Below are 14,312 nucleotides of genomic sequence, written 5' to 3' on the forward strand. Positions count from 1 at the left end.
AAAAAAACTATTTTCTATCATTATTTTGGATTCTGTATGTATATCAGTCTGGAAATGTGTAATTTTCACAATGTTGGACACAAACTGTGAGGCAAAATAAGCAGGATTGGCTTCACTTGTGCTTCAAAAAAGTGAGAGATGAGTGCAAAATGATTTGTCAGGAAACAGACTGAAAGTGTGTAAAGGTTTTAATACTTGTGTGTGTATACAAAATGACATGAATAAACATTTATGGCGATGCTGCTGTTGTGTTTATTTCTCCAAGACAGGTCGAGGTGATGTGGTGTTAAACATTGAATAAGTGTGTGTTTAGCAACTTAAGTGCTGTGTAGGTTGCAGAGGGAGACGCTAATGAGTGGTGGGCTGAGCGGCGCACATCTCGCAGTTTCCGCGTTGAATGTGTGGGAAACGGAACGGCTTAATATAAGTTACATTTCAAAACACAGTCTTCAGAACCAACTTTATAAAAAGACATTTGAAATTAATTCTATCACACTACACTCACTAATGTAATAAACTGTCATTATTTACAATGGTAAAATATGAAATACAATATTACAGTTCTCTTTTACTGCTATGAAATTGATGACATTTTTTTGGATTTTGTCTTGTGGCTACAGTTAATAAGTACTGTTGAAACAATAAATACACTGACCATTGTCAGTGTGCAGATTAAAAAAATAGGTAATGTAGGAAACAAAGTGGAAAAAGAAGCATTACAGAGTGCAAAAGTCCACTAAGGCTGTTTGTCCTTGTAGCAACTGGCAGTCCTCTCTGGGTCTGATTCCAATCCTCAGTCTGATGAATATTTCTCTGGGAGCTCATCAAGGGGAATGACTGTGTACTCCGTCACCCGCCCATTTTCCCTCGGCTGGTCATTGTGCAGGAAGGTCTCCATCTCTACATCCCTCTGCTGATTTATGGACTTCATTTTGCTCTCTGAGTCGGGACTGAAGGCTTTGCTTGGAGCATTCCACCTATGCAGTGGAGGATAATGTGAGAATTTTATTTATATACTTACAAATGCAATAAGCAATAGTATTGTACATTAATGATATTTAGATCTCACTTGTCTCGGGTAGCGATGGCAATGCAGACCATTAATAGTGCAGCAACACCAACAATAAAAGCGAGGATGATGATCCAGCCTGCAAAAATGAGAAAAAGGGAGTCCAAATTAGGTCTTAAATGAGAGCTCATTCATTAAGAAATGTATTCATTTCCTGCACAAACCTGGTGTTGAGTTTCCCACATTGGGCAGGGATGCGGCCCCATCTATCTGATGTTCTTTAACTGGAAACAAAAACCATACTAAATAAGGACAAAAGAAAAGGAGTAGTTGTCGTCATGATTGGGTTCATTTTGGTTTACCTGCATGTACACTCCTATGATTTGCATTCCGGTTCATCTGTGATTGAACTATTTCTCCATTTAGAGCAGGCCTGTGGGTTGAGGAGGCTGCGTTCTCTTCTGTGTAGGAGCCACTCATACGGGAGCTTGTAGTAGCATGAATTATCTCACCATCACTCGACCGCATATATCCCGAGCCAGAGTCATTGGTGTCTCCTGGCAACACAGCTGCAGAGGGGCTCTGAGTGTGGGTGATGCTCACAGTTGTGGATACATCATGTCTATGTCCATGCTGGGAAAAGATGGAGGAATCCGTGGTGTCTGCACTTCCCTCTGATGAGTCACTTTCTTTGGACTCTGGCTCTTGTGTACTCCAGGCAGGTGCAATACTCGTAGTTGCGGAAACATCAGGTTCACTTCCATTCTGGAGGAAGTTGAAGACATCGGTCATGTCCCCGCTTCCCTCCAATAGGTTGTTTTCTTTGGACTCTTGTGTACTCCAGGCAGGCGCAACACTCGTAGTTGCGGAAACATCAGGTTCACTTCCATTCTGGAGGAAGTTGAAGACATCGGTCATGTCCCCGCTTCCCTCCAATAGGTCGTTTTCTTTGGACTCTTGCGTAGTCCGGGCAGGCGAAACACTGGTAGTTGTGGATAGATGGGGTTTACGTCCATGCTGGAGGAAGATGGACGTGTTGGTGGTGTCTCCAGATCCCTCCATCAAGTCGCTTTCCTTGGACTCTAAGGACGGCTGCTGTGTACTCCAGGCACTCAGGGATGCGTTTGTGGACTTGCCTCCGTACTGGAGGACAACAGATATCTCAGCCTCATCACTGGTGTCCCCGCTTGCCTCAGTTACATCAGTTTCTTTTGGGGCCGGTGACTGGGATGCATGAACCGCATCGGGTATCTTAGAGGACTCAGTTGTGAACGAATTAAGATAGACGTTATCAATAATGTATCCGTCTGTCACGGCCTCTCGGTAAACTTCCTCCTGCACCACAACTGGGACAAAGAGAGATGGAAAAATCCGACAGGTCACCTCAGAGTGTTTACTTTGCAGCCCTTGCATGAGAACAAAGGAGTGCACCTCCTTCTCCCTCTTTCCCTCACACAGGCCTATGTACACATGACCCTAAAATCTTGTACAAACTTGAATTGTGGTTTAGTACGATGATGCAACAATAATGATTAACCTGGATGAGTAATCATCTGTGAGTGGCCCAATAAAAATGGCGCTGCCTCATCAAAGCAACAGTTTCAACAAGCGCTGAACACATTGTGACACACCCAGTAACACAGAATGAAGAATGACTTATTTGGGCAGTTTCCCTGGGTGGAAGCCACCGTTTGTTTTTGCGTCGTTACAACAGAGGAAATAAAAAAGAACAAAATCAGGTCATGCTACAACCAAAATTGTTTCTCTGCTGTCCTGGTACTCGGAACAAATATTTTCCTCATCAAAGCTGTGCATGTTTAGACTAAATAACACGTGAAAAGATGGATGACACGAGGAGTCCTCTTTTGGTTGGATGCAGTATTGATCCCCAAAGTCTTAGGTCAATTAGATAGATGATGAGGTAGCTTATAAAAAGGGAGCGTATCGGGATGTTTGATGGCGGAAAAAGAGGGAATAGAGTTCCCGCTCATAGGTTCACGCACATGAATGTGCGCTGCTGTAACAGGATATAAGCAGATATTTCTTCTTCCTCTTGTTTGGGACAAGGAAGCAAAGCAGCAGTGACATATAAAAAGTGTATTGATACAGACACAAAGTTAACTCTGCGGCCTCTGGGTGACCAGACACGAGGGCCTTTATTTTCTCTTATGCCTTCGTGGGTTCACTTCCTGTACTCAACATGAAATAGTCTCAGGTGCTGGTTAAATGCTGGGGTCAACTACCAATTCATGGTTGATTCCTTAACTCTAACTGGTTCAAATCCTAATTTACAACATATTATAGAGGCTTTTGGTGTGTGCCACCTGTCTCAACACCCCTGGTTCAATGATAATGAAAAACCTCTCTCATCCTTTTACGGCCTCACATTTAAAGAGAAAAAAAATTAAAAGGAGCATTGATAAGCCTACGAATCAAATTACACATCTTCACTTTCCAATTCTGCCCAGTCACGTTGAGCCCTGTTGTTCTTTGGTCTTGTGTAACAGCTTTTTGGTTTCACTTTACACAAGAAATTCACATTAAGGTTCCTCCTGAAGCAGCTAGGACATTTTACAAAGATCTCTGTGTAATCTGGAGGTGAAACCTGTGTCCCGGTAATGAAATACTACTCTGGTATTCTTGCAGAAATAGTTAAGCTGGGAACATAAACAGCATCTTAGGTAAGTGCTGACTCAAGGGGTAAGTAAAAGGACACCGAGAGAATCATTACACTTTTTTGGGGTCTGTAAAAAGGAATTACTGCATATGTCAGGGTGAAAAACTGCTGACTTTGACCTCCTGGGCACCCTAAAAATGAATTTCAATGACCTGTGAATATCTGGCATGAGCAGAAGAAAAAAAACAAAATTGTATTTGGATTCAGTTTAAAGCCGATTGGTTTGGGGGAAATCTACTGTGGAAAACCAGTTAATTAAGGTCAATAGATTTTCACTTACTGTTAGAATATGCTGAGTGGACGACCGCGAGAAGTCCGACGATTGCCCAAAAGGGAAAAGTCCCCACTTTTGGAGGAGAAATCTGTGATGGAGCCATAGGTGTAGACGCAAACTGGCAGTTAACTGACAAACTGACGTGGGTGAATCACAACATGCCTTTTATACTCCGCTGCAGGTTCATCTCGCCAACAATGGCAGGTGACACACACACGCACACTCACACACACACACAAGAGGGCTGGCACACCTGTGAACACACCTTCTGCCTTACATGCTTTCTCACGAATTTCTTCACAATCCTTTCTCAGATTCAGTTAAAGAATACCAAAAAACCCAAGCCATTTTTCAGAAATAACTGACTGCTTTTTTAGGGTTTTTTTTAACGTTAATGTGGTTAAATGTTTAAATTTTGTATCCTCAGAAATATCTGCGCTGTACTGAAAGCTTGTTGCTGTAAATTCATGAACACAGCAGTCTCCTCCTTGTCTGTCAAATTAATGAATGACCTGTTGAATGCTGATTGTAGTAATTTTGATTTTTGCTGAAATATCACCCAACAAAAGAGAAGATGTGTTAACTTTGAACATTTCATTCCACAGGACTTGATATGAAACAATAAAAAAAAGCTGGGGAAACACCTAGAGGAGCGGGAAGAGACAAACTAAATCACTTCCTTGTCAATGAAACAAATCTCTGTTTATATAACTTCCTCATGTCGTTATTTCCAACGACATAATTACTGTCGCTCAGGCCGAAATGACCTAGACTGGCTGTTGGGACTCTCCAGACGTTAACCTGCTCTCAAATATGTGTGACGGTGAGTTTTGGATATTGTAGTTACTGTGTGGGAGTGCATGTGTCTAGTCTTGCAGGATACACCCAGGAAAGTGTCACATTTGAAGCTCTCTAGAATCTTATTGTACAATTTCTCAAGTACATTTGATGGGGGGAAAAAAAGACATCAAACAAAAGTGGACCCAAATTTTCTTATATTATTCTTTTTCTTATATTATATCAATATTTTCTTTTTCTGAAATAATATTGAAGTTAAGACAAGACACAGCATGAGCAAATTCAAAAAGAAATTATTTAAAACTCCGAATGCGTCAGTTGTGTTCAAGGTCCAGCAGTTAAAGGAACCCAATAAACTAATTTCTAATTTCATGATTAGGTTGCTTGACGGTAAGGGGGTGGTTGTGAATTAGAAAAGTTAGCACATGAACCCATGAAGGTTGGAGCAGGGATTTGTGGATTGTTGCAGTAGTCCAGCTGAGAACTCATGAAGATGGGGGATTTACATCATGTCCCTGAGGCTCCACAGCAGTCTGATGGAGAAACCCAGGCCAACCAACTCAGTAAAGTCCATTATTAAAACATATTTAAATCAGAAAGCCTCTGATTTTATATCTGTTTTTTATACGACGATATCAACCTGCATCATTTTTAGTGCCACCGTGATTGTTCTTAATTCAAGTGTTGTTAGGATCTATGAAATATTAAGTATTCTCTGTGTTGAAATGTCAGATTTAATTGAGGGGTAAAAAGCTGCTGTTGGGGTTAAAAGGCGGGTCGCCTTGAAACTGTGTTTCATCATCCTGCAATTGTTTCTCAATGATGGGCAAACTGTCATTTTGTGGCGAGCTTGTCGTGATTATTGTTAATGCTTTTAGCTTCACAAGCAGAGCCGCCTACAAACAACCAATCATGCTGCTGCTAGACGGTTGGTGCTTGAATGGACCACAAACACTGATCTGATCCAATATTTACAGTGGCTTTACATTAAGTTCAGGGCTCATCTTGAGGTTCTCTGTCGCAGACGGAGCTCTGCTGTAAACGTCTGGTTCGCTCAATATTTTTATCAGAAGTAGGTCACTTGGATCATCTGACCAGAAACACTGAAAAAACAAGTAATGAAGCATCAAGGGAACAGTGTTCCCTAAATATGTGAGTTCTGTGGACTCCAGTGATTGAACCAATAAACTATCTATTTATTTAGATATCTGACACACTTTATGTTCACAAATTTTGGACCTTTTATACTCTCAAAAGGCTCTCTGTGACTCACTTCTAGTAGGCACATTCCTGTATCCGATTAACAGAAAATAATTGCTGAGTGGGCTGCCAGAGCACTCCTTGTTTCACCTCACAAGATTAATCTTCTATTGACAGAGAAATATGACTTTTCATTCATTTTCAGACAGTTCCGCACCGCCCATGGGGCATCATGATAGCTTTAGCAAGAATGGAGTTGTAAAATAGGACAAATTCTCCTATCAAAACATGATTAACAACATCTGCCTACGTTTATTGTTGAATTGCTACTAAAGTTTCTGGTTAACATCTTCAAACTGTCCTTCAGAACCATTCAGGTGTTGCGGATCCCATGTCATTGTTTAGATATTAACAGTACAAATCTAATTTTAGTGTGTACAAATTCACATTGATGGATATAATTCAACAGCTCACAATGTTCCATTCAAGTATTCATTATGTTAGGGATGCAAATGCAAATGTAAATAATTATTCTTATTCTTAATAAGCAGATACATGAGCCAAATTCATTAATGCTTGTGTTTTTCATATCTTTTATACAATTTTACTCAGAATTATCCCGCATTAATTCTGCGCTGTAAAAATATACTATTTTAACAAAAAAGTAGTAAAAAGGGCAACACAATTACATAAAGAACAAGTACTACAATGCTCCAAGGATTGGATGACCTGAGAGCCTTGATGGATGTAAATGGAGAGGGCTCTTCATATACTCAGGTGCTAGATCATGTAAGGCTCCAAAGGTCAATTCAAGAAATTTAGAATGAATTTGAAAATTAAATTAGAATCCCATATAAGGAGAGTATAATTAGGGTGACAGGAAGGTGCACTTTTTTAAAAATTGCCTTTTAAAAGCCGAATGGCTTCAGATGATTCTGCTGTTTGACTTGCATTAAGCAGGTAATAAAAATATATTGATAATAACTAAATAACAAAGTGCTTATAAACTTCAGATTTTTAGAATAAATTATGTGCAATATTTGGTTTTAAAAAATGTATCTTTTAGGTCAATGAAGAACAAGAAATATTGAATTTGTACATTAGTGTGGCTCTTCTTTGGCTTTGGGAGCGTTTTTAGGGGCAGAACTTACCTTACAGCCAAATGTAAAGCTTTGCAGAGCCTTTTTGGCAATTTTCAAAAGTTGGATAAACTAGGTACAAATGATTGTACCTGTGAAATTTAAGAGGGAACCCATCTTTAGTATACAAACAGCCACAATTTGCACAGAAATAATGTGGTTTGAAGAAGCTATTTGAAAAGAAAACAGGAACAACCACCAGTAAAAAGAAGCAATGGTATAAGATGTACTGCCAAACACTTATTATGTAGGAGTGAAGTTCCCACCCCAGCCTGCTGAACTGCACGTATTCAACCCTTTATTCATGAGACAATCAGCCAGCCCAACCCGCATTTACGTCACACCTTGGCCAGGTGCCCCGAATGACGCACGCAAGTCGGCGGACTATTAACGATGGAGTCTGAAGCGTAAAAAACAAACAAACAATCTTATACTGTTGATTTTCACAACAGTAAACGACAATCTTGTATTCTGTGTATTTTATGAACGGCGCATGTTTGTCGCGCGCTGATGACGTAGATCGTGCGACTGAAAGCGGAGCGAAGCGCTGCATTTCGTAACTTCGCAACATTTGAAGACGGTGAGCATTTATGGTTTTCTATGTGTGGCCTTGCGTCATAGCTCGATGCATCATGGTGACTGACGCATGTACTCACGATTTATTCGATCATTTTTTTCAGTATTATAGACAAGCGCAATGCGTAAAACTTAAGCTGTCGTGTTATGGTATCTGACGTCAAAAGCTAAAGTTTGCATTTAGTTATACTGTTCGCATGGGTAAGACTAACTTTATCTGATACATTTCCATATATCTTTTTGACATATTATTGCGAACAATTATTGTTTGAGCCACGTAGAATTGAAAGACGGTGTAAAAATATTGATCTTTGACAGAATAGCTCACATGCAGGCATATGTTGAGTGCCAGGTAAGCAGTTGCAAAATATTATTGCAACACACAGTGGCACAGGTCACTGTGTGAAATGACACTAAAGAATAAATCAATTACAAAATCAGGAAAATATTTATTTAGCATTGATATTCCAGCAATGCACATTATAAAATGAAATTGAAAATATGTGACATAACTTAATCCCTCACTTAATGTATAATCAGCATCTGCAAACATTTGTCTACTCAGCACAATGTAACGGGCCCAATGTGCTAGATCAGCCTATGAAACTCCACGTCCTCTATCAATTCCATGATCTTTTTGTATTCGTCTTTGCCTTGGCGCCATCATGGAAAAAATATCTTGCCTGTTCGAAAACGAGTCATGGGGTGGATTTGTTGTGTTAGGTGATTTTTTTGGCACATCCCTTGTAGTTATCAGCACGAGGGGTTTTCTTTTAGACCTATTTCTGAGAGACAATCCAACTAATGAATTAGATTAATCACTTCCTGGTTAAAACTAAGATCATTGTTGGCTTTTTGCTGCGAAAAACAAAGGAACCATTGATTGTTGGTGGCTTAGGGCTGTTTCTGTTGCAGTGTTGCAGTGTTAGTGATGCAATGAAGGAAGCAGGATAAAACCTGGGCGACATTTGTTCCTGCAATAATTTAAAACAGTTAAGGTCTGTTTGGTATCTTTAAACTACTCTCTACTTGTCCTGTTTTCCAGATGACCAAAATACATATATAGTTTTACCTCTTTTCTAATTTCTTTCCACCATATGAATATTGCTATTATTTGCACTTGCATCAGTAGTCACCTGTGAGAGTTGCACATCTGCCCGTCCATCTAAACTAAAGAAACGATCAGTGTGCCAGGGAAGGATGGGAATTAGCAGGAACAATAAATCAGTCCACCTTTATTTTTTTTGTGTTACCAGTATTTCAAAACAGGGAAGTAAAATGCTGACAGATTTCTCTGGAATAAGCACATCTGCTAGGACATCTAAATCGATGGCGGATCAACGGTTCCCCAGACGGCGTCTTGGAGCTGGGAATTGTCCTTCAACCTGATCCATTATTTTTTCCCACAGATGTCAGCGATGTGCGGTAGCAGCAATGGTTGCCAAGATGCAAATCAAGAGGTGACAGAGAATAAGGTAAGAGGGATAAACTGCAGGAACTGCATTTGATCGAGTGGAAGCTGAACTGGGAACAATAAACGGGGAGGGAAGCGGGACAATATGGCACAGCAACATGATCGACTCTCCTAGAGTCGGGCAAATCTAATTGGATTATCATGTTCTGTTTTTTCAATAGGAGAAGGAGCATCCTCGGGTTCTCATCCCAGAATTATGCCGACTCTTCTACCAGCTGGGATGGGTGACAGGGACTGGAGGAGGAATCAGTCTGAGACGAGGGTTAGTGTGTAAATCAGAATGCTGTGAGGGAAGATGCCACTTAAAAATATCCCAACCTAAAGGCAGATAAACCACAAACTGCTGTTCTTAGATTGAGATTCTGATACTCCGAGTCAATCAGAACTTCATTTTTGTTTAAGCACAGATGCTGTCAAATGCCGACAGTTTTGCCAGAACAGACATGAGACCGTTGGCTTTTATTGCTTTTTCACTGAACATCTTTGATCATTAGAGAACATTTGAGATGCAGAATTGAACAGTTTTTCAGACAGCATGAAAACGGTGATGAAACTTCAGATTAAACCCCGTCGATTACAGCTGCACTGACCTCGCCATTTCATTTTGAATAAAAATTGCACCTCTAAGACATTTGAAAAGAAAATTCCCTTTCATCTTGTTAAATTATTCCAGCACATTCACATAGAAAATAGGCAGTTCGAAACCCCAGTCATGCAGTCTATTACTTTTCATAGTGGTCCTGTGGTATTTGACAGAATAATGACTATTTTCACACTGTATAAAAGCGGGAAAAAAATGGAGGCCAATTGCAGTCACACTCTGTGGCCACATCATAGTTTAATCAATTAAAGCTGTTCAAATTCATCCATTTTCTAGCCCACGGACAAAGTATCGATTAAGTGTTCATCTCGCAAAAAGAGGGAGAAAAAAAGCAACTCTGTCTAAACAAAACCTGCACAATTTATTCAGTATGAGATTAACAATTTTAAGACGTGTTAAACGTTTTAACGTCGTGGGTGTTTGTGTTGCTAGTTGACTACACATCTGCTGAAGATAAAGGTGTTTGAGCGTGTTTTTGTTTTCAGTATAGCTGCAAATCTCTGAATTTTAAGTCTTGAAGGTTTTTTTTCCCTCCCTCCCACAGTTCAGTTGCTATGGAATGACTCAGAGCCTTAGGCAGTCGGACCAAACCGTACACCAAAATAATCAATAGCCTCCCCTTTTATCTGCTGTTTGCAGATAAACACAACATCTTTATCAGGCGCATTCGTCAGGGAAACGTTAAGATTCCCTATTGTCACAATAACGTGATGATCGCAAAGATTATTTGGGGATGCCCAGAGGCTCCTCAGTATTTAAATACAACAGGAAATTTGCATCGCGTTGAACTGAAGTGGCCATTTAGGACGATTCTGTTTCTTTTGGGCAATTACTTACACCAAATTTAGTACAAAGGGTTATTCTTCTTTTTATGTAGTTTGTTTTTATTGAAAAGATAAACACGCTTTCTCACAACTGTGGAACACATTTTTCTTTAGAGCATCTCTGCATTATTGCAGTTTTCATATAGTTGTGGGTAATTAAAGGTGTGGCCCCGAGGAAAGCTGTGCTCTCCATTTAAGTATGACAAAGTACCTCCTTTAAATCATTTTATCAACTACTTCCCTGTCCTTGTATATTCTAAGAGACTTCTATTTTCTGTGAACCTCAGGGAGCAGATCTATATTGCACCATCAGGTGTCCAGAAAGAGAGAATACAGGTCAGTCATCCGATCCAAAGCAGCTGAAAATGAATGTTTTCTAACGCATTATCTAGTTTCTTCTGTTCTATTGTTTGCATTCATCAGCCAGAAGACATGTTTGTGTGCGATGTGGACGAGAGAGACATCAGCTGTCCACCTGCCTGGAAGAAGTTAAAGAAGAGCCAGTGCACGCCGCTCTTTATGAATGCCTACACAATGAGGGGTGAGTTATTTTAAGGCATTCAGATGCACACCACCAATTATGTTTTTAAAGAAGTCAGTGATGTGCTCATTTTCTGTTGTCTGGGGTCTCTCAGCGCTCCGCCCAAAGAAGAAAATAAGGAGAAATGTTTGTAACAAAAAAAGAGTAATTGAAAGGTTGGATGAAATTGGGGGGAACAAAAGGCTGCAGATGCCTGAATGTTGCACTCACATGCATGAGGCTGTTTCTATGGAAACTAAATTGTTAAATCTATTAAATCTAAAGTCTTTCCTTTAAAAAAAAAAAAAAAAAGATGTGGTGGCTGAATAAGAATATGAATTTACTGACTGAATGCATTGAAATTATACGTGCATCATTCGATGGAATGATGAGTAAATCAATGCCCCCTTCCTACTTTTTCCCCTTGTTCTGCATCTAAAAGCAGATCGGTTAGTGATATCTGAACGTAATCTTTGTTAAAATGTAGGGGCACAGGCGGTTATACACACCCACTCCAAGGCTGCTGTCATGGCAACTCTGCTGTATCCTGGCAAGGAATTCAGAATAACGCACCAGGAGATGATCAAGGGGATTCGTAAGGGCTCCTCAGGCATCAACTATCGGTATGTAATCAAGCAGTGAGGATTAGCGAGGTCCAAGAGCCCGTAGGTGTGGTTATGGAAAAGTCTGGCATTCGCTCAGGCAGACAAATCCGTGGCGCCATCAAGCCCGACCCCAACAAAACCGCATATCCGACTAAATCCATCATTTTCAAAGATCAGAACCTGTTATTTTACCTCAATATGGATTTTATTCTTTGGATTGTTTCAGTATCAAAGACAGCTTCTTTGGTTTGATCTGAGGTGTATGAATGATGCGCTCCTTTGATTTGTAAAATTCATATTTAGCATCCACAGCAAAAGCCAGATGGCAACTTTAACAGCTCAGATCTTTGACCATGTGCTCATTACTCATCAGGCAGAAGAAAACAGGTGAGAATCTTGGCAGCGGTTTGAATCTCTTCTGATCAGAACCGTGGTGGAGGCTGTAACGAATCATCATCTTCCATTATTTAGGAATTAATCTTTTCCTCTCCAAATGTCAGAAAAGGGCGTGATGTTGAGATATTTGATTTGGCCTCAGCGGTTGTACAGAAACAGGAGATCTGTCTGTGTCTGTGTGTCTGTCTGTGCGTCCCGCTGACAGCTCTGATGTCAGTAGCTAACCTGCTCTCTTGTGTTTTTCCAGTTACGACGACACTCTTGTTGTGCCCATTATTGAAAATACCCCTGAGGAGAAGGACTTAAAGGACCGGATGGCTCGGGCAATGGAGGAATATCCAGATTCATGTGCTGTCCTGGTCCGTCGCCACGGCGTCTACGTCTGGGGGGAGTCATGGGAAAAAGCTAAGACAATGTGAGCACTTTGTGTCTGCCAGAATTAACCTTTTCATATTCCCAGAATTACTTAGAAAAGCAATAGATTCAATTTATTTTTGGCCATTTCTCCAATTTGCAGGTGCGAGTGCTACGACTACCTCTTCGACGTCGCCGTCCAGATGAAGCAGTGCGGACTGGACCCTTCAGCCCTCCCAACGGAAGAAAAGGGAATTGTTTGACATTCACTCACTGCTGCTTTCTTAAGAGACCTTTATTGCAGAAAGGTCAGTGGAGTTCAATCAGCAGAGCAAATTGTAATTATTTCCCTTTCAGTCCGTTCTGCTCCAGATTTGTCGAATGATGACGGTGAGGGTCGATTTGATGTTAAAGGAGATTGAATGCCTGTGATCTGGAAGCAAAGCATTATGGGACAGCTCGAGAGTGAGCAGCTGTCGGATCATGGTCCTGGGTTTCAAAAGCTTTTCTGATTCGATGTTTGAGTGCAGTGAAATCAGGGCCTTTGTGAAGTTACACATGAGCACACTGTATATTTCACTTGACCTTCAACTCTGCCTTTCGATCAATAACATGGATTTACAAGTGGAATTTAAATGATTTGCAGGATAAATGGATTTAAATGTCTTCTACCAAGTTGGAATAAAGTTTATAACAGCGTGAGCTTGAACGTCTTTTGGTGTTTATCTTTACGATTAAATGTAACGGCCATGGTCATCTGGTCAATACCAAGATGAGCGTCTGTCAAGATGCTTGAGGACCTCCGCCGCCGTCCCCAGTCATCCTTCCAACGCATCATGCCTGCAGTTTTCAGCGTGCTCGTTTCTCACCAACGCACAAGTTTGTTTTGTTATTTTCCTTTAGACAAACTCTGCTGCCTCCACCGCTGTTTCATGAGGGAGCACTGTCAAATACGCTGCAGGCCAGTTTTAAAAGAGAAAGATATTTTTTCCATGCTGCACTAACACTGCCAAGATCTTCTTTGTTATGATTAATGAGGTTTTCCTGTTAACTGGCTTGCTAAAGAAATCTAACACTACTACCACCATAACAGTCAAAGGATATTAGGCTCAAGGTATTTAATCCAATTTCCCTGCCTTGGAAAAATTGTATTAATATTTATAACCTGCCAGCTAGATAAGCAGCATTCAGAATTAAATATGAAGTGTGGACTTTCCACGCTTGCAGTTTCTCCCCTTTTTAGACTGAATTTCTCAGCAGGCAGACATTCTGCAAAGTCTGTCACAAGGCCTCTAACTTCCACAATCGTGAACTACGGCGATGCCAGCGCATTGCCAAAGCTGCGGTGGCTCAGAGGAGCTCGCGTTTACTCGCTTCATCTGGAGGCACATTTCCCACCTGAATCACATAGTTAATTATGGAGCAACACTTCCGACACTTTAGCGTTGTAATGAGACACATTAATAAAGTGTTCTGCATGTGCTCTGTTAAAAAAAAAAAATTAAAAAAAAGGTGGGGATTGTGGTGGTTAGGTGGGGGGGAGGGGGGTGATAACTGAGGAGGGTGTGAATAGGGAGTGCAACCATCCAACATCCCATCCCCTACAAAAAGGCAGAAAATTGCCTTCTGTTAAATCAGGTTGTGAAAATATGACTGATTAGTCACAGGGTGCAGCTCTGCCATAGATTCCCAACACATCCTTGTTAAAAGCCCTGTTGCATCAGAAGGTGCTCAAGCCCCTTTCTCGTGTTTTTTATTTTCCATTTGCGCTTCATCAAAAAAAAAAAATCTGATTTTATTTTTCCTCTCAAACTTCTGTTCTATTTAGGCAGCATGCTGTGTACACTACTACTGATAATAATACA

The 14,312-nt window shown here is 40.6% G+C and overlaps 2 protein-coding genes across 4 annotated transcripts; one reads left to right on the top strand and one right to left on the bottom strand.

Moving 5' to 3' along the window:
• Nucleotides 1–170: 170 nt before the first annotated feature.
• LOC130516970 (dentin sialophosphoprotein-like) lies at nucleotides 171–4,202 on the bottom strand. Its single transcript, XM_057018447.1, has 5 exons — nucleotides 3,967–4,202; nucleotides 1,372–2,355; nucleotides 1,234–1,293; nucleotides 1,070–1,148; nucleotides 171–977 (listed from the first exon to the last, which is right to left on the bottom strand). Exons 1-5 carry the CDS (start codon nucleotides 4,061–4,063, stop codon nucleotides 794–796), a joined length of 1,404 nt encoding a protein of 467 aa, XP_056874427.1. The 5' UTR covers nucleotides 4,064–4,202; the 3' UTR covers nucleotides 171–793.
• A 536-nt stretch (nucleotides 4,203–4,738) lies between these two features.
• Nucleotides 4,739–13,149, top strand: apip (APAF1 interacting protein). Of its 3 annotated transcripts, none has more exons than XM_057018466.1 (8): nucleotides 4,739–4,783; nucleotides 9,083–9,148; nucleotides 9,309–9,409; nucleotides 10,860–10,908; nucleotides 10,996–11,113; nucleotides 11,580–11,715; nucleotides 12,341–12,508; nucleotides 12,611–13,149. In XM_057018466.1, exons 2-8 carry the CDS (start codon nucleotides 9,083–9,085, stop codon nucleotides 12,708–12,710), a joined length of 738 nt encoding a protein of 245 aa, XP_056874446.1. In that variant the 5' UTR covers nucleotides 4,739–4,783; the 3' UTR covers nucleotides 12,711–13,149. The 3 variants fall into 3 exon arrangements, with proteins under 3 accessions (XP_056874446.1, XP_056874438.1, XP_056874453.1); XM_057018458.1 differs by lacking the exon at nucleotides 4,739–4,783 and adding an exon at nucleotides 7,438–7,677; XM_057018473.1 differs by lacking the exon at nucleotides 4,739–4,783 and adding an exon at nucleotides 7,759–7,874.
• The last annotated feature ends 1,163 nt before the right edge of the window (nucleotides 13,150–14,312 follow it).

The sequence above is a fragment of the Takifugu flavidus genome, chromosome 2, assembly GCF_003711565.1.
Source record: "Takifugu flavidus isolate HTHZ2018 chromosome 2, ASM371156v2, whole genome shotgun sequence".
Lineage (NCBI taxonomy): Eukaryota > Metazoa > Chordata > Actinopteri > Tetraodontiformes > Tetraodontidae > Takifugu > Takifugu flavidus.

What these genes read in the sequence shown, in the direction of transcription:
- apip (XM_057018466.1), top strand. Translation starts at nt 9,083, where the DNA reads ATGTCAGCGATGTGCGGTAGCAGCAATGGTTGCCAAGATGCAAATCAA. An exon ending in GGAATCAGTCTGAGACGAGG is followed by an intron (nt 9,410 to 10,859) that starts GTTAGTGTGTAA and finishes TGTGAACCTCAG; the next exon opens with GGAGCAGATCTATATTGCAC. An exon ending in TGGGAAAAAGCTAAGACAAT is followed by an intron (nt 12,509 to 12,610) that starts GTGAGCACTTTG and finishes TCCAATTTGCAG; the next exon opens with GTGCGAGTGCTACGACTACC.
- LOC130516970 (XM_057018447.1), bottom strand. Translation starts at nt 4,063, where the DNA reads ATGGCTCCATCACAGATTTCTCCTCCAAAAGTGGGGACTTTTCCCTTT. An exon ending in TGTGGGAAACTCAACACCAG is followed by an intron (nt 1,149 to 1,233) that starts GTTTGTGCAGGA and finishes TCATTTTTGCAG; the next exon opens with GCTGGATCATCATCCTCGCT. An exon ending in GCCATCGCTACCCGAGACAA is followed by an intron (nt 978 to 1,069) that starts GTGAGATCTAAA and finishes TCCACTGCATAG; the next exon opens with GTGGAATGCTCCAAGCAAAG.